At 38.8% G+C, this 27196-nt stretch overlaps 1 protein-coding gene across 1 annotated transcript in view; it reads left to right on the forward strand.

Moving 5' to 3' along the window:
- stk32a (serine/threonine kinase 32A) overlaps positions 1 to 27196 on the forward strand; it is a 57323-nt gene that overhangs the window by 11222 nt on the left and 18905 nt on the right. Inside the window, exons 4-5 of the mRNA XM_062432533.1 lie at positions 11016 to 11189; positions 24713 to 24750. Coding sequence (XP_062288517.1) covers positions 11016 to 11189; positions 24713 to 24750 — 212 coding nt within the window. The remainder of the gene's footprint in view (positions 1 to 11015; positions 11190 to 24712; positions 24751 to 27196) is intronic.

Genomic DNA, 27196 nt, shown 5'->3' on the forward strand with positions numbered 1-27196 from the left:
TTCCACTTCAGCAGGTCATCTCCACAAAAGCTTGTGTTTCACACTGGTCATTACCATCTGCAATAACAACCATTTGAATGATTTTGTAATGCACTCGGTGTCACAGAGATGATTTTTATGGTGATTGTATCCTAACCATTAAATCAGTGAATGCACACAGAGAAAGCACCTCCCATTAAAAAGGCTTCCTAACAGTTTTGTATTGAATCTATAGACTTATGCAGGAAGGTGTTGACCATTGAAGAAACCTCACAAGCCTCCATTCATGTCATCTCACCCGGTGAAGTTGCTAAAAGGAAAATGTAGTTTGCTCACTGATCCAAGCTTTGCTTCATTGCATATGGGGTTGAGGAAGTCTTTTCCCCCCGTATAAGCTAATTCGAGCTATGAGTGCTAATCTAAGATGACTCATCAGGTACTTTTAAGCAACTCATTCATCATAATTTGAAAGCTGAAATTTATTGTGCACCAGGAATCGTACTTTGAGATGCTTGATAAGTATGCCTTGTAAAGTTTCTCTCTGAAAGGCGCCATTAATTCTTGATAAGAACTCCCACTCTGTGATTTTTAAGATGTCAAGCAGAAATGCAGAGAGGGGGACTGGCATGTCTGACCAAAGACAATGTACTGCCACAGTCCCTGTAGTCCAGGGTTTTAAAAAAAAAGAGTCATTTTATTTCCATTATTATTTATTATTCCTCTGAATTTACTGGTTTGGTACTTAAATAGCTTCATATTAAAACACACTATTGAAATTCAGTGATATTCTGAACAATTTCAGTAGATATTTTGAGTGTTGTGTCACCAGTGATCCCAAGGTAGCGTTTCTCCGTCCACCCTTTGTCCTCTGTCCCACTTTTCCTATCTTCTTCCCCTTCCATTTTCTCCCAATTTCGATTCCACATCTTTTTGAAAGCACTCTGCTACTCTGACAAAATGAATAGCTGTCTTTTAATTACTAATTTGAGAGAAACAAAACTTAAGCCCTCCCATGGTGGAAATGAATGAAAAGAGACTAAAGCACAGTAAAAGAGGAAAGGACAGCCAGGCGCAGGAGAAGGGAGAATAGCCACAGAGTAGAGAGAGGGGGGAGGAAGAGAAGAAAAACAACAGAGGAGGTAAACAGGAACAGAGAGCAGTGCAGTGTACAGACTCATCAGACAATCAATGCCAGTGCTTGCTTTCTTGCTTGATTGCATGCTGTGTTGGACAAAGAAAAAAGGTTGGAAGCTAATGCTTTTGGCAGCTTAAACCCTCCTGGGTGGGGGTGATTTCCTCTAGAGATGTGCTTGGGTCAGCGCTGTGCCCACTCGTCCACTCTCTCTCCTGTTCTGACTCTCTTGCTGTGTTGAGTTGGCGCAAGTTATGATTGTCCTGAGGTAAGCGATCAAGGTCAGGGACACAGAGAGATTACCGGCAGGCATATGAACCGCACTGAGCCAGCTACATGCAGAAAAGTAGGCTTTATTTTTCTCTGTCCCCTGGCGTGTCCTCTCATTATCATCCTTTGTCCTCTTTTAATGCAGCTCTTCCTCATCTTCTCTCGCATTCCTCTTTTTTCCCCCTCCACTTCTCCACCACCTGCTTCTCTCCCTTTTTTCTCCTCTCGCTGTCACTGCACTTACGACAGAGCATGACCCCAAGTTTCTGTTCAGTCTGTGCAGCCAAACAACAATACACCAGGAAAAGACAGCAGCGAAGAAAGAAAGTATCCCAGCTTTTATAGTTATAAACAAGTCATCTTGCCTCCATGTAAACTCTTGTAATAGAATATAGATTCTGAAAAATTCTTAACCTCTGGCATTAAATGTGTAGTATGGTCAGTTTATTGATGTGCCAGCACCGGTGGGGCAGGCTGTTGTGCCTGCGTTGCACCAAGTTCCACTGTGTAAGGGGAGCCCTTATTGGCACAGTACTGCTCTGACACAAAGGCCAAGGATACACTCACACTGTATCAGACAGACAGAGAGAGAGATGGCTTTGGATTTTGCAGTTGATTTGTTTGTTGATGGAGGAACTGTGCAGTTTTTTTTTGTGTGATGAATGTGTTGAGCACAAGATGTGTAATGCGTTCTCTTGTGAGCAACATATTTGTTTAGTGTGTCAGGCAGAAAGCAAACAGTTTAACTTATTTTACTATATTGCAAAAACTAGCCTTTGTTTAGTTGTTGACTCATTGTTATATTCCAAAACTGTTATTACAATGGCGTCTAGTAAAAACTGTTTTGATGAAAACTATAATTTCATACATTTTAATGTTGTAAACACATTGTGAAACTGTGAAATTGCAATTATATGTGGAGTGTTGTGAGTACCCCAGACCTATAATCTCTTTTACTCGTTCTTGCAATTTGCCTGTTAAGTTGCTTTTGATAAATAAATAAAAAAATGTTTTATAACAATCAAAAACTTTTACTAGGATTTAGGAAATAACATGACTGTAGATTTTTAATGTTTTCTATGTCGTCCACCAGCTGGCTACATAATAATATTGTTCACTGCCAACTTTTTTCCCAAGTATGGTTATGATTTCAAAAATAAACCTACTTTTGACAAAGTCTTCAGTAAACTTCATTCTATTACATCTGCCACCATTTCTGTTCCTAATATTACTATGATGTAACATACTATTGTAAGTAATTGCATAACTGTCAAGGACAAGAAGTACATTAACAAAAGTCAGAGATATTGAGGAGTAAAAGCATAATTTGCTTCAGGGAGTCCCTCTTGCTCTGTTGTTATGTCATCTTACTAAAGCTTTTTATTTCTATACAGAGCAAGACATCATTCAGTGTTATTTCCCTTTCATGTGCATTTTTCTTTAGAAAACCAAACTAATGACATAAGGTCCCACAAAAGCTGTGTCAAGAAAAGCAAAGCAAAGCAAAGCAAGAGGAATATTCCTCCAAGCGTCCAGAAATAAAAGATCAGGTTCACCAGATACAGTACAGAGTATTGTACAGGCACTCATCTGAGGGACATTCTGCTTGGGTACAGGATGCTTTCTGAATGAATGGAATAAGCTATAATAAATGTAATGCCTGACTCCAATATTACAAGTAAGCAATAATAGGGTCTTCTTGTGACTGACGTACAAACTGTATCTGCAAAATGTGCTCATTACAACTTCATTTCACCTTTAACACTGCAGGCATAGCCAAACAATAGAAAGCAGCATGTCAGCATGTCAAGCATTTAGCATTGTGTCAAGGTGACCTGGTGAATTAAGAATGAGAAAACAACCTGGTCAAGTCCTGTTACTAAGTCTAATGGTGCTGACTTTGCTCGACTCGACTCGGTTTGGTACCAGGAACGACCTTTTCCATAGTACCTCCTCAATGTGAGTAGGGTCGTCATAGCACGGCTGCGCCAAACTGCCGTGACTTTGTTTTATACGCGACACAAACAGATAAACAATGGAGGACATAGAGGCGATGGTGTAGTTACTGCTCGGTCTGTGGCTTTTTGTCACACACAAAGCAAGAGAAGTTGCCGGTATTTAAAAATCGCGGGTTTTAATTCTTGTGTCGGACGGCTCATGACTCTTCCAGTGATGACACTCTCTGACCAATCAGTGGCCGGTAGTCTGTGGACGTCACATTTTAGTGACTCGCCTGAGCAGGTACTAAAAAAGTACCAGGTACCAGGTACTATCCCTAATGGAAAAGCAAAAAAAAACAGAGTCGAGTCGAGCCGAGCCGAGCAGTGCTAGAACTGTATAGTGGAAAAGCTCCATAAATGTTACTTTGGTGGAAGTCAAAATGTAAGCGGAAAGAGCTACATAGTACAGAATGAAACTTAGATATATTGAGTTTTACTGTATTCTGCATGTAAAGATGACTACTTTCTTGTGAGGTGCTTTGTAATAGATGTGTGTGCACTTTCGCATGCGTTTGCTTACATGTATGTGAGCTCAGCAAGCATTAGACACAGACTGATGGGAGCCGTCAGTCAGAGGGAGGTGTTGGGAGATGGGGTGCAAGGAAGGTTGCAGGGCTGTCAGTATGGATTCAACATGTCACAGTCTGAGTGGATGTCCGGTCGTGTGTGTGGTCATTTGGTGGAGGTGTGTGGAAATAGGTGTGTGTGTGTGTGTGTGTGTGTGTGTTTATGTGGGGGTAATATGTATGATTAATCACTGTGACTGCAATACTTTGTGCTGAAGTCTTTCTTGATTAGCTATTTATTTCTAGGATTCACTAATGTGGATTTTCTGACATTGAATAGATAGATGTATATGAACAGAAATCAATCTAAAGTTTAGACTGGGGAGGTTTAGTTAATTAATGTCACAAAAGGTGCAAAAGGTGTTCAGGTTATGGAAGATGGGTTACTGTAAGGGACAAGTGTTTCTTCAGGAGTCTGATATTTTATTTAGTGAATGGGCACAAGTGATATTCTTTTTCCAGGGAGGGGATACGTTTAGGAATATTGTAAATGATGCTACTGCCTTTACACAGAGAAACAAGTCTTTATTTAAGCACATACTGTCATATAGTGCAGTGAAAATGTGTGATTGATGGTGATCTTGCTTGTTTAAAGAGCTATTTAAAACACATACATTTTTGCATCTGGAATATTTTGTTTCTATTATAAACAGAAACTCATTGCAATTTGGAAACTGCAGCAGCTGTAGTATTATTTTGATGAACTGTGATGCCTTACCATATCTGTTACCTTTGACAGTGAGGAAAAAAGTTTTTTTGTAAGGACATGTTAACCATTAGCTTCTGAACCCCTGTGGATCCTGGGGACTTCCATTACTGAGGTGGCCGGGGGCCTTCTGACTCTAAAAGCTTCATGCAGGATGCTCTCCCACCAGACTGACTGCCTGGAGGCCACAAATAGGTCACATTGAAAGGCATGTGTAACAGGGGCAGATCCTAAAAGAGAGGGAGAATGATAGAGAGAGAGAGAGCGGGACAGCTAGAGGATAAGAGAGACTGAGAGAAAGAACAAGAGAGAACAAGCACACTACAGAGCCTCAGAGCCTACAGAGGGAGGCTAACAAAAAGTCTTTCAATGTAATGTACGGGTGCTAATCTACAGTCTGACTGCTGTTCTCTGCTCCCAACGCAAAATGCATCTTTGAAGTGTCAAGCAACAGCTGCTAATGGATGCTCAAGAACTTTCTCTTTCTGTTCTGTTCTTCTGTCTGTCTCTACATGGCTCATTGCAGCTACAAAATACAGATGGGACTGTTGTCAAAAAAACCCTCACGAGCAGGATGATTGTTTTCCACTCCAACCTTGTACATATGTTGCAATTTCTTTGTCGGGTCTTATTTTAATATACAGTATATAATAAAATGTAACCTCATACACTTTCTTTTTTGCTATTTTTTATGCACATGTCAGTATTGTTGTATTGTAGTATTGTGCAAACTACACTGCTCAAAAAAATGAAGGGAAAACTTTAATCACACATCGGATCTTGATGAATGAATTATTCAAGTTGAAAATCTTTATTGATGTACATGGTATAACTTGTTGAGAACAAAATGACGTAACAATAGTCAATGGAAACTAAAATCATCAATACATCTAGTGGACATCAGGCCCTCATACCATCCTCATGGAGGCTGTTTCTGACAGGTCATAAACATGCACACCAGTAGCTTGTAGGGCTCTGGCAGTGCTCCTCCTGTTCCTCTTCGCACAAAGCAGATTCTGGCCCTGCTACTGGGTTGATGCCCTTCTACGGCCCTGCCCAGCTCTACTCGTGTACTGGCCTGTCTCCTAGTATCTCCTCCATGCTCTTGAAGCTGTGCTGGGAGCAAACTTTCTTGCGACTGTATGGACAGTCTAGATCCTGGAGGAGCTAGACTGCCTGTGTAACCTGATTGGGCTGCAGGTAGAGCAAGGACACTAGCGGAACACAAAACAAAAAAAACTTTTTTTTGCTCTTTTTGGTCTTGCTTTTGCCTCTATATTGCAATTGTTGTCACTTCCATTTGTACCAAAGCAGGTGAAATTGATTCACAATCACTTGTGCTTCCTCAATGGACAGATTGATACCCCTGAAGTTTAACTGACTTTGTATTATACTGTGATGATTAAGGGTTCCCTTAATTTTTTTGAGCAGTGTACATGCTACCATGTCTTGTTAATCTGGGTGTCAATTTTTAATCAGGTGATACTGCACTATTTTTCTACATCACCTCTTTTAAATAAATATGTTAGTTATTTTCTACATAAAACTAAGAATGCCCATGCACAGCATTAACATCAAACAGGCTCCTCTAACTGTAGCCATATTGATGGCAACCTTGGTCACTTTTGTAACCCAGTGCTTTCCTGCGATGAACAACTTAATGAGTACCATTTCTAATTCATTTTGACAGCGGTGGCAGTGGGCCACTTGAGACTTCATTCATATTCAAACACCTTCCAAATATTCTGTCCCCATGTCAGAGAGAGGGAGAGAGCGAGAGATAGGGAGAGAGAGAAATAGAGACAGAAAGAGCTCTCGTTATTTTTTTTAGTTTTGTCTTTTTTTTTAATCAGAAATTGGGCTTCCATTTTCAAAGGAGACCACCTCTCATTTGAGTGGAAATGTTGAAAAACCATAAAATAGAAAATCCAGTAAGCACTAGGTCACCGAGTCCCTGAAGGGAGGTTGTCGATTTGGAGATTAGGATCTATTGAGGAATTTCAAAGTGGATCTTAAAAAAAATAGCTGTCTCACAGAGCAGGCTGCTGGGAGCTTAACATTTGTGTGTGCACTGTGCACATTATACTATTATACTATTATAATACTGTAGGTGTTTAACTGTGTGTATTTTATGCCAGGCTGTCAGACTTCTTTATGGCAGATTTTTTTCTAAGCAACCATGTAAGAGATGGTGGTCAATCAGTTAGCCTTGTGTGCTTAGAAAAGCGAACACCCCCCCCCCCCCCCCCAACACCCCCCAACACCCCCACCCCCAACAAGAACATCTAAGTACTTTCTGTTTTTACCACCTTGACTTTCTGATAGAAGGACCTATGGGACAGAAAACATGGAAACCTCGGCCAAGCATGAGAGCTGGTTTTCTACTCGATTAAACTCGTTTCACAGAGGACCAAAGAGTACTATTGATTGCCTTGATGGACTCGCTGTCTCTCCTTAACACAAACCCAACCTCTTCACAACTATGAATACTTATCCAGTAGTTACATATGTTAAAATAATAAAAGCATCACATATGTATTTTGGATTTTTCGGTCAACCAGTTAATGGAAACTTATATTAGATTTTCTTCTTTCATCAACAGATATAGGGTATTCCAAAATGAATTATATTAAGATTATTACCAATGAAGTTTTAAGAAGACAGAAAGATTCCATTTTTAAGTAGTGGTCAATAGCTTATACTAATAAAATAGTAACAAACTAATATAATACTGAGAGTGTAAAGGATTAAATTATATTTAAGGATTAAGTTACAGTTGATAAAAATGAAGATTACTACAGTAGAGGATTATGCCTCACTGTACAGTATACATGCTACAGAAAATACATAAATAAATAGACAGTTTTACTGGTAGAAGCCAGTTTTCTTTCTGCCAAGAAAATATCAATTAAGAGTCCTGTTCGTGTCTCCTAAATGATTGTGACAGCAGCCTCTTAGAAGCATTTTCACCTTAACTAACTCTGATTGGTCGAAGGTATTTACAGTACACTCTGTATGTGTGCGTGTTTGCTTGTGTGTGTGTGTGTGTGTGTTTGGGGGGGTGACACTGAAGTAGACTGCAGGCAGTAGAAACACTGAAAGAAAGAGGCTGGGAAAGAGAGCAACAAAGCAAAGAGAGTTAATCAGATGATTCAGAGAGAGTTAAATGGAGTCCATCCAGCAAACGCAGACTGCTGTCTAGCACACACTTTAAACCACACGGTAGCTTGTTTTGCTTGTGTTGGTTTGCAGTTGTCTGCCAGTCTTGTTCTTAGCTTTGGATATCAAATTGTAGGTCATGGGTTTCTCTCAAAGCATTGATTTTTTTTTCTTCAGAACATTCTCTCTAATGGCCATACAACCATGTCGATTTTATAGTCAGTGTTAATTCTATTTTAAAATGAAAACGTCAAACTAATAACAAGTCTTCAGAGAAATTCCAGCATTTTAGAGCTTGTGCTTGTTTTTTTTTTTGTCCTACATATATCCATACATGCACACAGAACACAGAGTGGGAACACTATGGGTAATTTTGGACAGATGTTTTGTCTGTGAACTCTGTGGTCCCAGAAATTACAAATCCTGAATCAGTGAAGCATTGTTTTGATATTTAAGAGAATGTGATGTTAATATGATGCCTGTTTAATCCGTGCTTTGTGTCTCCGTACCAGACTAAAAATGTTGCATCATCTTCCAACACACTCTCACTCTCATATGCATGCACACACATACTGTACACACACTCACTCCACTTAATCTACTCTGTTGTTTCTGATGTCTCATTCAAATTTAAGATGTAACCTATTCCCTCCAGTTTAAGTTATGTCATAGTTATATTTTATAATGCATACATGTTTTAATTTAAACATAGACTTTAGAAAGAAAGAGGATTGTACTGTACTATATATGTGTGTGTGTGTTCATGTGTATCTTCCCAATAGTCATCTAAGACACAAAAAGATGGGAAAATAGGGTTCAGGTTGAAAAAATACTGAAGTTTTCCTTTAATGCTTCTCTTTGCAACTTTGGCAAATCTGTGTGCATCTTCAGGACTCACAGATAGTCTTTCCACACTCCGAGGCCAGTGGCAATCAGATGTGAAGTGGTCTCAGCATTATTTGAGCCTCAGCAGACAGTTTGGAGTCAGCTCAATCAATCTCCATCCATCCAGTACAGAAAAGCACCACTGTCAGTCTATCAGAAGTGGCCTAGAGGAAGGTAGTTCACCAATGTGGCAAAAAACTTTCCTCGATCATTGAGCATTTAATTTGAGCAAAAATGATGTCCTTACAGAGACCTATTTGCCAGTAGAAAGCACTGAGGATCCTGTACAGAAAAAAAACACTAGTCAACATGGAAATCTATATCAGAAGTGTGTCGGTAGTGTTCTCCAATTGTATGGATGATCAGAGGATTGTATATGGATTATATAGGACATAGCAGATATAGGACATTGAGTTGCAGACGTAATTCACAGAGCAACAGTTAAGGCGAGCCAGGAAATGTTGGCCGGTGCAATTTTTTAAAATATTATTTTTGCATAAATTGGTTTATTGTGGGAGTGACTAATTAGCTCATCCTTTTGGGAGGCAAGAGACTGTGGGCCCATTGGGAAGCTCAGTATGTAAAATCAATGGTTGTTTTTGCAACAGCTTCTCAAATGGTGAAGTACTGGGCTGCATGCTGATACAGGCGTGCTGTGCATGCCAGTGCCTGATTGATGGATGAACACAAGTAGCATTGCCACCCAGACAATCCCTCACACATTCATAGGGAATTGTGGATTGAGGCACACAGATGCAAATACAGTATAGTGTGCAATGAAAACAACCTAATACAAAATTGAATGTTCAGCACTGAAAAAATGTCTGTCTGTCCCCACTATGCACTTAATTTTAAAACTAACTTTAGCACTTAGTATTCATTAACTATTTATGGAATATTTATTTACATAGTGTCTTAATTTTAAACTGACAATTTGAATGTTAATTATTGCACTGTTCTCTTTTAAAGTGTTTTAAACTTGTTAAACAGTTGTTTTTATGTACCTGCATAAGAATGACAATTAAAGTAAATCTGATCTGATCAAATCACTTCATTTAATATAAACAAAGCGTGGATAATCTGTGTCTTGGTCACTAATGTATTCACAACAGATCATGGAAAGCAACTTTAATGATTGTCCTCAGTATTTTCAAATATGCAGATGATACATTGACTTTCATTTTTTCCAGATGAAGCTCTTTAGCATTATGCAATGTTTGAGTGTACAGTATTTGTTAAATTCCTTTATAAACTAAACTGTTAAAATCCAATCCAAATAAAACTGAAGAGACAGAAGTTGATGAAGAATAAAAGGTTTTTACATAGTTTACAAAGTCCTATAAAAAAATATAGGCGTATTTTTAAGCTGTCAAATACATGTTCAAATTGAAACTGTTATTTTTCTCATCTGTTTCCTAACTATTGTCTCCTAAGGATTTTCTTAACTTGTTAGCCTTGAAGAAAGCATTGCCTGAGGCATGACTCAGCCAATATGTAGGTGCTCCCTCCACAATGTGAAAGAGTGTGACGAGTGTTTTTCTTCTGCTTGTAAGTCACACAAACTGGAGCAGCATCAACCCTCAGAGACCGTGGGCGGCTCCTGAGGTTGTGTTTTTTGAGATGATGGAGTTAAAACACTGATGGGGTAATTTTGTTGAACCAAATGTTCTTGTCAAACCTTTTGTACTGAGGTCTTGGATGCTGTCATATAAGGTTGATTTGCCTGAGGAGCAGAAGGCTGACTTGAGTTTAATTTGCACTTGTTATCCTCTCTTGGTAAAGTTGTTGTATTGCCAGTTGCCAGCTAAGTTAGGGGAAAAAGGTCAGAAAAACAGCCTTTTACTCAGTTAGACAGTTGACGTTGCCCCTAGCATGGGGTTCCCCCAACTCAAAACCCTTTTCTGCATTGTTTAATGGTGAATACATGATTCTTATTTGTCAGTCATCTACCCTACCCTAACCCTAACCCTTTCTGCTTTTTCCTCTCCTCCTAACTCCTATCTTCTTCCTCTTCTTACCTATCAATTCCTTCCTCCTCATCATCCTCTCCTGCAAGTTCAGCATCTTCAGATTTACTTTTCCTTCAAACCTCCTTCTCTGCTGCTTGACTTTGTTTTTCCTCATTCTCATTTATTTTGTCACCACTGTCATTTTCACATCCATTTCTGATTTCTTTACCCCCTCTGCTCTGATTAAATGTCTCTCTCTTCTTTTTTCATCCCTTGTGTGCCCACATCTTCTCCACTCTTCTTCATCCTATTTACTTTACTACCGGTCGTCCCTCTGGCGTGGTCACTCGTATCTGTCTTGCCCTACAGGTATTCCTTCCAGGATGAGGAGGACATGTTTATGGTGGTGGACTTGCTCCTTGGGGGTGACCTGCGCTATCACCTCCAGCAGAATGTCCACTTCTCGGAGAGTACTGTCAAACTCTATGTCTGTGAATTGGCCTTGGCTCTGGGATACCTCTGCACCAAGCGCATCATACACAGGTGAGTCCCTTCTTCTAAACCCCCTTTTTTGTAGTTTAATATATTGTTGGTTGTTTAATAATGCAGAAAAGATTGTGATGCCCCTTCTCTCTAAATGGTCTTTGACTCATTGACCCATTATTTCTACTCCTGCTAAAGTACATGTCCCCCTTCTATCAGTCCCTCTCTTACATTTCACCACCGGAGTATGAACATTAAGTATCCTGTTGTTCTTTTCTCCTTGTCTCCTGTCTACTTTTATATTATTTTGTAATATGACTGCTCCATCACTGTGTGGTAAGGTCAAGCTGTCTTGACATGAAGGTTACACCTGACACAACAGTTTACCCTGAGCTGCAGACTATGGCCATCGTGAAATGCAGCAGTTCTGTCGATGCCCCATTTAATTTGTAAAATGCAGGTTAAGTGCTTTTTGGGCAGAAATATCTGCTGCTTCTGCAAAGACACAGACTTGCGTGGCAAAGATGGCTACAGCCCAATTTTATTATTTTAAGTTGAGCATGTGATGTCCAATGATGCTGCCAAAATACTGAGTGAGCAAAAAGTGAAAGATTGTTTGCTTTTCCTGAGGCCCTAACTAAGTGAGACTTCCTTACATGTAGCACATAACAATTCTCATTCATGTAGGGACAATGCAGATAAGATAGAATATATGTTTATTCTTATTGCCTGATCATAACCATAACCTTTAATAATGCCATAGTTTGTCACTATAGAAAAATAAAAAAAAATTACTGATGAAAAAAAGAAATATATACTGATGAACATTTTGAAAATTCACTCAAAATAAAACTTTGCTGATGTTTATTATGACACATACTTAAACTACTACCACTACCAATACACAACATACTTGTTTACTTTCTGCCTTGTAATGACCCTTAAAGAAGTGGAAGTTCATCCACTTTTATCTTGGACGGCCTCTGTGGGAAAGAGAGAGAGAGAGAGAGAGAGAGAGAGAGAGAGAGAGAGAGAGAGAGAAACAGAGAGAGAGAGAGATAGAGAGAGTGAGAGAAAGAGAGAGGGGCCGTTCCAGATCATGACTAATAGGAAACATCACTGCAATAGGAAACACTAATTTATCACACCCCCAGATAACAAATTATGCCGTTTAACGTAAAGCAGACTATTTGCTCTTGTCCACGCATTTAATCCTCCGCAGGAAAGAAACAGAATAGATTATTAATTTGTTTATTCATTCAGTCCATTGAGGGATATGAATATTTAAATGATGTTTTTCTATTTTAGTGCTGGAGAGGGCAGACTTGCCACTCGCACTTGATGTGCAGGTGTTGGCGACGTTTGTTTAGACAGAATCAACATCTTTTCAATCTGCATTCATTAGTTTCCAAATAGGAAGAGAGGCTGAAAGTAACTCTCAGCTCATCTCCATGGAAATTGAATATATAATTTCTTCCCTCAGATGTGGAGGTGAAGAGTGAATGCCCTTAAACCCTTCAGAATGTGTTTTATATGTTGTGTGTATATGCAGGATGTATACATTCTCCTTCCGTTGGTCTTTGATGATCTTGATGATAATGGCGGGAGGGGGGAAATGACGACGATGATATTAATTGCATGCAACAAGATGATACAGTAATTATGTTAGTTATGAGTTTGATCATGACTAAGTAGTTTGGTACATCATGATGGTGACATTAGCTTCATTTATTCAAATAGAAAAATCCTTTTGAAGATATACCTGACAATTAATAACGTATTTACGAGCACTAAAAAATATTTTCTTTCTTTGAAATATAAACTATCTCATATATTATTAAAAAAATATTAGTAAGGGGAACTTTAATGGATCAGAGTAGGAACACCAGAAGTTTGTGCTGTTATGTCTTTTTGGAGTTTAGTGCAAGCTTTAATGAATTAGTATCATTAGCATACAAATTAACCTAGCATTGCTCAGCTGGAAAATAAATATCATTTAGTAAATTGAGAATTGAGTAAATAGCAGAGACCCTGATATGATCCTTGTAGGACATCTTTATCAACCATCTAGGGTCTTGATTTATACCATCAGCAACAAATAGACTCTGCGGATCCCACCTAGCTTCTAAGCAGAAGCACTATGATTTTTAGGTATGTTACTTTATTATATTATTAGACTTATTATATTGGAAATTCGTTAAGTTCAGATATGACAATTGTAGTTGAGGAAAGTGTGAAAACCTTGGAGGGAAATCAGTCTCTATATTAAAATCCATAATAACACAACAACAGCAGTGATGACAACTGCCATCTCTGTTTTTAATATTCTTAGGTTAATTATTTTCAATAATGAGCTCCTGCACTGTGTGCCACTCTTTAGCAAATATGAACAATCTCAGGAGAGTAGAAACAGAGCCTGAATGGAAAATGAAAGATAGGGTAACGTCATCATGGGACATAGAGAAGCCTCTGAGCATTGATTGAAGTATGATGCAAGTGGAAATGGATTTTACTTGAAAATTAAAACATGGGGAACTGCCTTTGAAATGATTATAATAAGTTTCAAACAATACTATATGTGTGCTGTTGCATTTGTTATTTCATGCTTAATGTAAGAGAGACACAAATATAATCAAAAAGTTAAAAGATCATTTTGGTTAATTTCAACTTGGCTCTTATTTTCGTGTTTTTTTCCATCTTGTGAATTGGTTATGATTGCATTGTACTCTTCCAAGTAATTGTTGAAATCTAGAAACAGTGCAGCATGTTCACTACTAAAAAAAAGGTTTGATGAACCTTGTAGGATGTTTGAAGGGTGTAATTGTCTGTCCGCCAATGTTTTATGCCCTCAAAGATTTATTTTTAGACATTTTGCTCTGTTCCTAGATCTTAGCAATTCAACCGGTAATAGAAACTATGGAAATTATGTCAACAACTATATATAAGCTCCAAGTTGATATAACTGCAATCATCACTAAAACAAAAAAGGCTCAACATATGATCAACCCAACGGGGGTCAGATATCCGGTTCAGCCTATTGTAATTGAGGATTGGTTAGTCAGTGTTTTTACCACTAATGTCTCTGGGGAGCTTGAATTATTAACAACAGACTGAGTTTCGGTTAGATGACATCTTTAGAGACTTGATGAGTGGAAAGATAAATGGCAGGTGTGCGTGACGTGGGAAGGCATATGTGTATGTGTGTTTTTGTGTCTGAGTTGTAAGGATTGTGCAAAGACTCTCTGACATCAACAATGTTGGTTGAACCATTAGATGCATTTGGGCGCCTCCTGGAATCATCTTAAGACGTGCATGTTGCCAGCTAGCAGATGCTCTTAACAAGTCAGAATGCCTCATAATTTCATTTAGCAAACATACTGCCCACTAAAGTTGTTAAGGGACTAGTTGTTTAGATCATATCCACCTGACAGAGATGGAAAAAAATCCTTCAGCTGAACCTGAGTTTCCAGTTAAGGTGGAAGTTTATTTTGCTAAACATGCAGTGAGGAATCTCACAGGGAAACATATATGTTCCAAACACTCATGTAGTAATACACCATCAATGCATAGTTTTTCCTGTGCTGTGCAATTTCTACTCAAACTTAAATCAGAAAAGCAGCAATTTAAACAATGAAATGTGTTATTTTTTACAATGTGTTGACAGTTTAAAGTACGGCAGCCATTTAATAAAATAAATAAATAAATAAGGCTGTGCCATGAAGCTCCATTGTGTTCTAAAAACTATTGAAAAAAAAATATATATATATATATATCTGTCTTAGAAAGGTGTATTAATCCTCAATATATGCACTATTTTCCTCCTGTTTGAGTAACATTTGTTAAAAACTACAGTGCTCAGCTCCATCTACTTAGCATTAGTTATGAAACTATATATTTGTGACCCATTTTTAAAGATTTTCGTCTTCAGTGGGAACAAATTGCCTTGGGGCTAACTGCCGTAGACAGGCTGTGGAAAGTCCTGAGGGACTGTCTAACGCACTGAGCATTCTGGTCTTAACCATTACAAAAATATAGTATAACACTCGCCTTATTCTTTGATTGCTTTATAATTGAAAACAGCACACAAATAAAGCCTTTTTAATGTTTAGGTCTGTTTATCCAAATGTTTATTTCATATCAAATGAACTGAAGCATACTGTACCATCTCAGCTGAAGAGGATTGTCTTTTGCAAGCTCCGATACACACACACACACACACACACACACACACACACACACACACACACACACACACACACACACACACACACACACACACACACACACACACACACACACACACACACACACACACACACACACACACACACACACACACACACACACACACACAATATACCATACTTTTCCCTCATAATCTGTCATTATTGCTCCACCTTTTTTCTATCTTGTGCTATTTCCTCTACCTACTGTACTTGAATTTATTTCCCATGCTTCTCTTTCCCATATCCTAATTTCTTGTTCTCGGTTGTGCAAGGTTGTTTCTGTCTGTCTTTTTCTCTGAGGGGGTGGTACAAAGCATAGCTGGGCTTCAAATAATTTATTTGCTCCTTTTTGCCCTTCCTCTCCAGAGGCCTTCAGCCAAGCTGCGAAAAGGGAATATAGTTTTAATTGCCCAATCTTGTTAATTAAAGGTGAATGAAAACACAAAAACTGTCTTAACGGGTCTTATCATGGATGGCTCTTAAAACGTTGAGATAATATTCAGTAGTGCAGATTGCATATATGGAGTCAGACTAAGTCATTACTCTTACTCTCCATCAGCTGCTGGAAATGGGGAGCATCTGTCATGTCTTCAAGTGAAGTATTCTTTATTCATGGAGTCTGTTAATGTTTTATTTCAGCAGAAGAAGAAAAAGAAGAACCAGCAGGGAGGGGTGGAATTATACACTCATATTTCATAAATACATTTTAAGGTGCCAGCTGGTGCCAGCTCTCTGATTCCAACCACGAAATGGTGAATTGAACATTATAGTTGACAAAAATCTCCCTCAGCTCAACCCAGCTCACAACAGCAGATAAGCTGATGGGAGGAGGTATGTGCTCTGAACATGATAGAGTATTTACCAGCAAGTCTGCTCCAAAAAGATCACTAATTGCCTACTTGTGTATCTAACTCACGTGTCTGCCTGTAGAAGAAAAGAAAGAGAGACTTTGGCAGCTAGAAAGGCAAACTGGGAGACAGAAAGAACGAGATAAAGGTAGAGATACAGAGTCAAAGAGGCAGGAAGAGAGGGTGGAGAGAGCTGACATTTTTTGTAACGCTCCCTGAATGTTTCTGACTCAGTGAATTATTCATCAATTGTAATTGTGATGTCAGTTTTTTCGCCTTGGCTTTTTAGTGCCAACTGGCTTCTTTCAGTGTCTGTTCTGCACAGTCCATCTCCAAAAAACTGTCTCCAAATGAGACTTGAGACTTGTCAAACCCCACTTCATCAACCAGCTACACCCAGTAAGTGTTACTGAATAAGGAATGAACATCTCCTAGCTCAAGAGTTGCCTCTGTTCTACTGTGATAAACACACAGAGTGTTTATCCACATGTGACACAACGCAGCAACAGACACACACACACACACACACACACATATGTACACCTGTGCCATTCTCACAGCGGTCAAAGCTGCTTTTCTTTATCAGAAAAAAGAAAGAGTGAGTGAGAGACGCAGCGGTTTGCTGGAGTGGAGCTGGTAGCCTCTGTGGGTCTCTTTGGGCTTTCAATTCACGTTCAAAGGCAGCGGCTGTCTGACTCGCTCTTGGATGTCTGGTGGGCGTGGGCACTTAGAACTGTGGGGTTCTGACACTGTGTGCATCTTGACTGTGAGTTCATATTTCTATGCACTATGCATGGCATATCTGTGTTCTTGGATTGTTTATGTGTGTGCTTCTTGTTTTGAGTGTTTGGTGTAGCTGAGCTGTGGGCTTCTAGAGCTCCTCCACTCTCCTCGTGTTTAGAGAAGAGAGCAACTAAAGCAGCAGAACCATGAAAAAGCCTTTGATTAAACTGACTGCAATCTGTGCCCAAAAAAACAATAACACCAATTTCACTGTAGCAGCAATGGATTTTTTTTCTTTTTTTTGGATGGAATTAGAGTGGAAAACAACTAAATTAAAGATTGCATATGGCTGAGGACAAGCCATCCCTTTTTCATATTAGAAAACCCCTAAAAAACAACAACAACAACAAAAGCAAACAACAAGAGCTGGGTATCAAAACTCAGGCCAATCCAAAATGTGTCAGTAGCATAGAGCATTGAAAACTATCAAGCGTCAAAAGCTCAAATATGGTAAACTTTGTAATCTTGTTTAAATATTCTTACATAGGCTGGATTCAGTCATTTGCTCATGCTTAGACATAATCTGACTGTTCTGCTGTTTGGCAGAAAATAAAATCCTCTAAGATATCTGGATTTGCCTCGCTGGCAACAACTGGGACACTGATTTGTAGACAGGCAGAATGTGTGTTGGTGTTTTTATCCTCAAATGTGAGTGAATATCTGGCAGTATTATCAGAACATCCCCTGGGTGTTCTCACTGTGTCACAATTTACATTTAATGGAAGAGAATTGTTTCTTACTGTTGTGTATGTGTTCATATTGGCCTCTACATATGTGTGTGAGCATGTATACTTACATGAGCTCTTTGAATTATCTAAGTGTGGTTGCGTGATCTGTGTGTGTGTGTGTGTGTGTGTGTGTGTGTGTAAGCCTCCGTTCTCAGGTGTGTTGGCCCACTCTAGTATCAGTTCAGTATCCTGTGACCAGGTACAGGTTTCAGTTACCCCTCTGCCTCTGATAGCAGGCTGTAATGAGGCCATTAGATCCTGCTAATAGCTTGTAGAGCAACTCACCCGAGAGAAAAGCAAAGGGGTTCATCTTACACCAAGCGCTCCCAGCCCTTCATCTCACTCCTTACTCAGAAGCCCAAAATTTTTACCTTCTTTTTTTAATGATCAATTCATCCCTTTTACCCTGCTTGCTCAACTTGCTTTTTACTCCGTACTTCTAATTTACCCTCTCTATATACTTCTATATCTCCTCCACTCTCTCTTTTTCTGGACCAATCTCTCCCCACTTCATGTTCTCAATGTATTCCTACAGTGCAGTATAGCACTGTATACTCTTTCTTCTTTCCATAGCTCTTTATCTCTCTCACTAAATAAATGAATAGCTATCTTGCTCCCTCTCAGTCCTGTACATCTCAAAAAAGGTTTCTCTCAATTCATCCCAGTTGCTGTCGAACTTCCATCCACTTTCTGCCTGGACAAAGCTGTCTCCTCTCCCTCTTTCTGCCTCCGATTGTCCCTGTTACCTTTTTACCTCTCTCCCTCCAAGTTTATATTTATAAATTCTACACACCACCTTTATCTTCCCTGTCTTAGCCTCTCCTTTTCTTTGGAAAAATAAGCTTTCAATGCATGCCCTTGGGATTAACATAATGTTTTCTTTACTCGAAAAAGGTGAGGAAAAAATAATCTGAAAATCAGACTGCAAAATGTGCATTTATAAGAGCTACAATTTCCTGTACTACTGCAGAGACAAGGAAAACGAGAATGACTGATGATGTTTACGGATTCAAGTATTTCCTTTTTTTATGGTCACATTTTATCTGAACCAAACGATAGAACAGTGTAACCGTTTCATCTCATACGCCTATTTGTTGTGTCACCCCTGAAAGCATCTCATTCAAAGTGCTAAACACTTGCAGATGGTTGAGGTGTCACCCAGCCAAGCAGTCCTATTTTCACAGCACTGGTGTGACCGGGGCTGCAACGGACCCATCTGTTTCTCGGCACTAATAGATGCTGCATAGCAGTTATCCCGGCTAATACAGAGAAGACAGAGTACCAGTTGCAATATGCAGGTGACAAGACAATGTGCTTTCTCAAGTATTCTCTTATACTGTTTTGTAAATAGAAACACAGATACAAATAGATAAGACAAACAGACAAAACACCATTAAGAACACCATTTAATAATATTCTGATATTCTTAAAATATGTAATCAGAAAGTTATTGTAGTTGCAATGCGGTCATTAAAAAACAGCCATAAGCGAAAAACACTAAAGTTTGCTTTCAATGCCAAAACAAGAAAATAAATGATTCTGTGAATATTAGCGCTTCCATTATGACCTTATATTTAATAGAGAGACTTAAGTTAGTAATTGCCCGGGAATTCCTTTATGCCAGCTTCAATGAAAGGAAAATATAATTAATTCTTGGATTGTTAATCTAAATGCAACTGAAAAAAACTGTGATTGATTGATTGATTGATTGATTGATTGATTGATTGATTGACTTCATAAATCTCTGAAGTTTAGAAATTATTGACTATTTTAGTGCAAAGCTTCTATTTCTACAGAGCTGAGCCCATTGATGGTGTCTGAATCTATGATTTTATTTGTTCCATTTGTTGTAAACAAATTCACTATTTTGCATCTTGTAGTATGATGCTTATTTACTCATTTAATTAATTAAATTAAAACATTACTGTTAATATTAGTATTAATATTTACAATGTTGATATATGAACAATTCATTTGAAGAAATATAATGCAGTATACAGTATGTTGATGTTATGGTTTTCAACACTAATAGAATCAGGAGAAAAAAAAACTTAAATACCTGTAGTGATAAGTTTATTTTGTATGTTGTTTTGTTTACAGTAGCTCATGTTGAAGACAACCCTTAGATCACCTGTTTAAAAAAAAAGTCATGCCACCCATATCTGATCTGAAGAGTAACTCTAAATACAGTTTTATGAGTTAGTATTACCACATATTTAGTTATACTTTATTATATTAATCAAATAATCAAATCTGTTAACATGGCAATTATTTGCTGTTGCAATAAAAAAGAAAAAGTGAGTTATCTTTGACATGACAGCGTCACGTAACAACATCGCAATCTGGGCTACACGTCGCTATCAAAACAGAAATCAACTCTCAGAAGTGTGGAGAGTGAGTAATATGCCAAGACACCAAGAGCTCAAGGGTTAAGAGAAGAAGCTGATAGTGTTGACATACTCAAGATACATCTGCTATCCTGTCATTTTCCATTGCCTCGGTCACATCTGTTTTAGACTTTCTAATTTTAGCTAGGGCTGAGCGATATCACCTTAATTCAAAAGAATGATTAACTCACATTTCTGTACAGGTCCAGGCTGAAAAAGTGACAGGGGCATGTTCAAGCTAAAAAGGGTGTGAAGTTGCTCTTTAATCTGCACTGTCAGAGGAGCGGTTCAGTCTTGGCCATCATCACCACCACCGTCTCTACAGCTTGGCTTTTACCATGCGCCACCTCCTAATGAGCCTTACTGCTTTACTTTATCTCTTGAGCCAGTTGTCTCGGCCCCTCCTTGTCCTGTGGGTTCACAAAAGCAGCGTGGCCTTTAGCCATAAAAGAAGCTTCCTTGTTCTCACTTACAGACTGGCTTTTCAGCAGCGACACATGCCCCTCCTCTCTCCCCTAATGCCAGCCTTTGAGGCAAATGTCAGCTAATTAAGGGTAACATGGTCGACCTTTCTCACCCCCACCTGGGGGTCTGCCAGAGAACCAAAGAGCCAGGCTTCATGCTACAGGTTGAGTGTGCCACAGAAGCGCACACACGCACGCATAAGCACACACAAAATACACAAAAAAAGTCAGCATGGCCTTTGATATGCTAAATACTGCTGGGTTCCTACAGGGCAGTAGACTTCATTAGAGGAGACACGCTGTCAGATGCACAATGAGCTGTGTGTCAGCTGAGACTGCTGCAAACATGATCTGCATGTTACAGTCTACATATTGAAGACCGTAACATACATATTGAAAGTTTTATGTGCTGCTACTATTGTCCATTTTGTTCACTGAAAACATGTAAGGTCAATGATTTGGTTCCAAAAAAAGTCTCTAACAACAGATTATTTAAAATGCAGCAATCCTTCACTCCTGGATCTCCTGGCCAAATGGTGCTGGCATAATAGGTGTCGTTCATATAAACCTACCCTTAGAAATCTCCAGCTAGTCTGTGATCATAAATCATCATCATAAAGTCATATCAAAAACCCAAACTTGAGACCACTTAAGAATCGCATCTTCACTTCACCGTCCCTACTATTGTACAGACATAGGTACTTCTTCAACGTCTTCATTCTGTCATGTTGATGTCAATTTCAGGGTGTAGTAACTCTGAAAATGAATTGCTGCATATGATCATCAAGCACAAATGGAACATTTGAGAAGGGGCGCTGAATACTGATTAACTTCTCGTCAGTTCAAAGCATTTTTAGAGCTGTGGGGATACGTTTTAACAGATGAGAACAGAGAGGTGCTGAGAACCCACTGTATCCTTCTACTCTTTTCTGTCTGCAGCCACACACACGCATTAAGAAATGGACTGTGGAGATGAAAAATAGTGCATGCATGTCTTAGGAGAGGATGCTAATTATCCAAATCTGACACTGTCAAACTGCAAGTGTGTGGTTATGCATGCTTTGTCTGTGTGTTGGAGTGGCTATGTGTGTGTGTGTGTGTGTGTGTGTGTGTGTGTGTGTGTGTGTGTGTGTGTGTGTGTGTGTGTGTGTGTGTGTGTGTGTGTGTGTGTGTGTGTGTGTCTGTGTGTCTGTGTGTGTGTGTGTGTGAGGTAGGGATCAAAAAGGTGAAATGCAAAAACTGTATCAGCACATATGATATTATGAGGACTGACTGACATTGATAGTGTTGTGTTATGAAAGAAATAAAGCTGACAGTTTCAAGGACAGATTAAGATCAGTGAAAATGAAAAAAAAGAAGAGGGTAATGTAGCTTTGAATTTTTTTTTATTAAATGGCCAGGAGGGACATCATCAGTCACTGAACTATTCTTTGAAGTATCTTATAGTCATTTGGGCCCTCAGTATTTTTACTGGCCTTCATGTCACTGTGCAACAAATTTGGAATCTATAGTATGTGTTCCTCTTAAATCTGTTGTTAAACTTTCCTCTCCATTACATTTAGTTTCTGTGGTGATGATACTTTGCAGAGTGTTTATTAGATTATCCAAAGCGCTTCATGCTCATGACAAGTGAAGGTGATTTGGAAAGGTGTGTATTTATCATATGTTTAATCGCAACTGCAACAAAGATGGCATGAGTGGCTGAATGTGGCTCATTTTCCTGGATGAAACAATACCATAAGACTGCAGTGGTTTAAGTTAACTTTGTAAATTACGGTTTTCTACCAAAAGGAGAGTGAATTGCGTCAATTTCCATTAAAGTGTAAAATTGCATTTACGGAAAAATATAGCTAGTATTCACTGTATTCAATACAGTGTAATATATATAGGAATAATTTTGTATTTCCTCATAAAATCGTGAAGTCTTAAGATGTGATCCAATACATGTTTTAGTGTACAGGTAGTTTACTGCTTCCAAGAACAGATTTGGCTTCCAGAACAATGCGTCATTTGGATTTATATCGCATTTAAAAAAATGTGGAAAGTAGGTGCAGAGAAATAAACATCCGCTTGAAAATGGTATTAAAACAGAAAGTGCAAAGGAAGATGACAAACAAACAAACAAACAGGAGCGATGACTTTGGGAAGCACCTCAGTCTACACCTGTTCCTCTTCTCAGGTGTCTCAGCTACTCCCACAGCTTAACCTGCTGTCCCTTCTTCCCCCTCAAGTGTATTTAAAAACACTTGTTTTCATCACACACCTGGTATACACTGCCATAACAGAGCGCCATTTTAAAGCTTCAATCAGTTAGAGGTGTTATGTGTCCATTTGTTTTCCTTCACTGAAGCAAAATGATTGAATACAATAGTGAGTTAACCTATACTCCATTTTTGAAAGCTTTCGACTATGCACCTAATAGTTCATTTACAGAAACAAATACCCTGTGGTTTGTTTAGAATAAGTAGAATGAGTCATAACTAATAATACACTAATAATGTAATTATTGTGAGCAATGTAACTTGCATTGTAGAATAGACAAAGGGGGGAGTGCCACTTACAGAAACACAAACGTCATCAGCAGTTGAAAAGCTGGAGATATGATACAGAATGTTATTATTGAGTCATTCCAAATCAACTCATTTATATTCAGTTTAGGCTGAAACTGAAACTTTTCATCTCCTACTTCTTACTTTGACCATATGGGCTGCAAAACCCATTCTACAATGACAAAGGCAAACAAGCTAATAGTTCCACAAATAACCAATGCTGTTATTCAGCACCCGCAGACCCAACACCATGATGTAGCCTCATACTAAATAGTCAGTAAAATCTGCTTGCAATCATGAGAATGACTTCATAAAAATTAGTAGAGTTGAACTGAATCAAGCAGAGTGATTCTGTCGGCTCACTGTTGTCTGTTTTGTCACACTGAGCTGTCCATCATCAGCTAGATAAAAAAAAAACACACACACACATCAGTAAACACACGCACCATGACTACACTGGACTTAATGGAGTTGGATTACCAAACGCTTAAGCTCACAATATCAGGAACAAAGGTAGGTTAAGGTAATAATAGGGCTGGGCGATATGACCCAAATATTAAAACCCGATATAGGTCATTTCATATCCTGATTACAATATATACCACGGTATAGATCATTTCATATAATGATACATATCCTGATATATAGCACATTTTTAATTGAATAAACAGTTGGTCCGTGCCCCTCCAGCTCTGGTAGCTCTGGTAGCTTTTATTGCACTTACAGTATTTTTATTTTACTACTATTGTTTTTATTGCTTTTGTACTTACTTATTATGTATCGTTATATATGTGTTTTTATTGACGCTCTTATATTTTTACTGTCAACCTTGCTGCTGCAATTATGTAAATGTCCTCATTGTGGGACTAATAAAGGAATATCTTTTCTTATTCTATCTTTCTAACAACAACAGCGTCAGTCGATCCAACTCTGTGACAACCTCTGTCCCCCCAATCCGTGTGCGGACCGAGTAGCACGACCACAAATGACAGCAAATGATGGCAGACACTAGCTGCTCCTCTCAGCAGGGGCGGGGTTAACCCCTCTGTGTGTGCAGCAGAGAGACAGACAGCAGTGGAGAGTTGTGGACAACTTAACTAATTTAACAATGTAATCTGCATGAAAGAAGACTCTCAATAATGAGATGACGATAAGCCAGTTTGTAAAATTTCTTCCCTGCTAGATATTCCACGGCCAACTATAAGTGGTATTATTGCAATGTTTTTGGGGTATGATTGTGCCCCAGTGCACAAAGCAAGGTCCATTAAGACATGGTTTGGGGAGTTTGGAGCCCTGACCTCAACCCTATCGAACAGAGATACTTTTGCCCATATAGTGTATTTTGTTTTACTATGATAATCAAAAGTCTCTGACGGTAACTGTATCCTCCTCATTCTCGTTAAACATCTCTCTTCTGCTTATTCTCTATCCAATACTGTGAATTAGAATTATAAATATTTAGACAGAAATCTCACCCAAACACTATCTGATCCTGATTTTACCCACCCCTCCCCCCAGTCACTACACATGCAAACACACAGTATACACAACAACACACACTAATCCCACTCTACTCTGTTTGTGTTTTCCCCTTCCAGAGACATCAAACCTGACAACATACTACTGGATGAACATGGTAAGATCCATTTTCTGATTACATGTTTAATCCATTCATATTGAATTGATTTATACTGTATGGACGTACGATGTTTACACACTGTATGTTAGTGATGATTGACTTGACCCACACAGTGACCTGACTTGACAGTGTGCCTAATTCAAGACCTTGACTGCTTCTGACTTGGGATTTAACCAAACCTCCATCCTCTGGGATCACAAATGAGTTGCGATGCTGAGAGGCAGATTTCATAGTTGTTGCCTAGATAGGCCTTGAAGCGTAAAGAAAAAAAATACCTTGTACATTAATTTATTTTAACAAAAGCAGCATAGAGAATGAGTGCACTGTCAGAGTTGGTCACAACATACAGTAATGCGTTTCTTTGTTTTTCTTCTCTGAACTATGGGATAAAATAAAACAGAGGGATCTGATGCTGTACAGGAAAATCCTGTTCAGAAGGACTGATTAAGTCTCATCATAGGCTTTAGTGTCAGTTTCAGTTTCACTCAAACTTGCAGAGAGGAAAGAGGGAAAGAGATTGTGTATGTCTGTATATGTCAGAGGGAGGGGGACAACTGTAAATCAAGTAGACATAAGACTGTATGTTATAACGATATGTTAATCAAGAATATTAAAGTACTGCATGATACACAGAGACCCACACACATCCTCAAATAAACATGGTGCAGTATGGTACGTATGAACCCTCAAATTGTGACCTGAACCCTGACTGTTGAATTATTATTCTATTATACAAACAGTAGACATAGTGCATATCGCCTCATGCTCACTACATCCGAGTGAAGTCTTACCACAACTCAAATTATCTTCAAAGCATCCACACATACTTTTGGCTATATGATGTGCACACATACATAAATGCACACAACCACAAAACTCCTGAGATGTCAGAGGGCACTGGGCAGCTGCTCAAGGGAGCTAAGGGAATATGTGGGATGGCAGCCCTGCTGTCGCCATAAGCAGACAGACAGACAGACACAGAGAGAGACAGAGAGAGAGAGAGAGAGAGAGAGAGAGAGAGAGAGAGAGAGAGAGAGAGAGAGAGAGAGAGAGAGAGAGAGAGAGAGAGAGAGAGTTGAGAGGACGGATGAAACAAACAGAGAGAACTGCAAGGATAAGACATGAAGGTGGAAAGTGATGAGCAAACATTTCTGGAAAAGAAAGATTTGTCAAAGGCAGAGTAGAAAAGAGACATGCAAAGAAAAAAGATAAAATGAAAGGGATACAAAGAGAGGTTAAGGGAAGTGAAAGAAAGAGGCAGCAGCGTGTGTGTCCTTTCTAATTCAATAAGCACTTCTCTCCCACTTTTACTCACACTCATTTCAGTGCAGACTGGTAACCCAACGTATCAGCAGGGGGCAGAGGGTTGTTTGTTTCCACACACCACGTCAAATTTGCTAGCTGGAATCGACCGGTTTCACCTGCATTCCTCTGGGAGCTGCTTCATATGGAGGAAAACAGTTTACTCATGCACGTGTGCTGTCACTTTGTTAAACAGCGTAGCCTCAGGATATCGAGAGGAGATCTGAGAGGGCCGTTGCCTAAGTTATCCACTATGATGACAGAAACATGCAATGAAAGCTGACAGTATATTAAAGGTGTTGTGGCACCCATGGGACTTTCAGTAGGTACTCTTTCTTCATAAGTGAAACCAGTTTATAGGGTAATACACTCATTGCATTCATATTAAAAACTCATAAAGCCAATATACACATGCAAGCTAATGGTTTTGCATGAAATGGTATTTCCGGCCCTGTAGTACATGTCATTATGTTGCCATGATGGCGTCTGTGTGTCTGTTTGTCTTTCTGTCTATGCCAACAAGCAATCTTGCCATAAAAAAAAATACCACAATGAACAAAACCTAAAGTTTACGCAACAGATTTTGATTTTCGGTGTATCTTGTTGCACAAGTTTGCATCATTCATTCTCCTTAATGAGGGAAACAGATGTGATTGTAGCTACCTATCATTACTTACTGTTTTTAGATGCATAAATGATATAAGTTGATGTGTGTAGACAAGCATTTTCCTACAGGTAAAAAAAATAGCTAAGTACTGCATTCATTAACTTAATTGATGATCTAATTAGACACTTTTATGGTACTTATTTCATCATGATGATTTGGCAAGTGCCTCTTGTTCATTGTGGTATTATGGGTTCTAAATTGAAAACCAGAATAGTGTTTAGATATATTGGTGTGTGAAATGTCGCTAGTCAGCCTCAAGTGTTTGTTAACACTGACATTAACATAGTAGGGCTACTAAAGTAGTAGATAACTGCACTGACTGAAAAAAACCTGGAACAACTCAATTAAAGTTCATGTTCCAGTTTTCATGGGGATTAGTTCAACAATGAGATGATACAAATTATTAATTAATTATAATATATCAGTATATAGTGTAAAGACCTGCCCTGGCTCAAACCTTTTTTTAATGTACTA

Source organism: Scomber scombrus, chromosome 14 (assembly GCF_963691925.1).
Source record: "Scomber scombrus chromosome 14, fScoSco1.1, whole genome shotgun sequence".
Taxonomy (NCBI): Eukaryota; Metazoa; Chordata; class Actinopteri; order Scombriformes; family Scombridae; genus Scomber; species Scomber scombrus.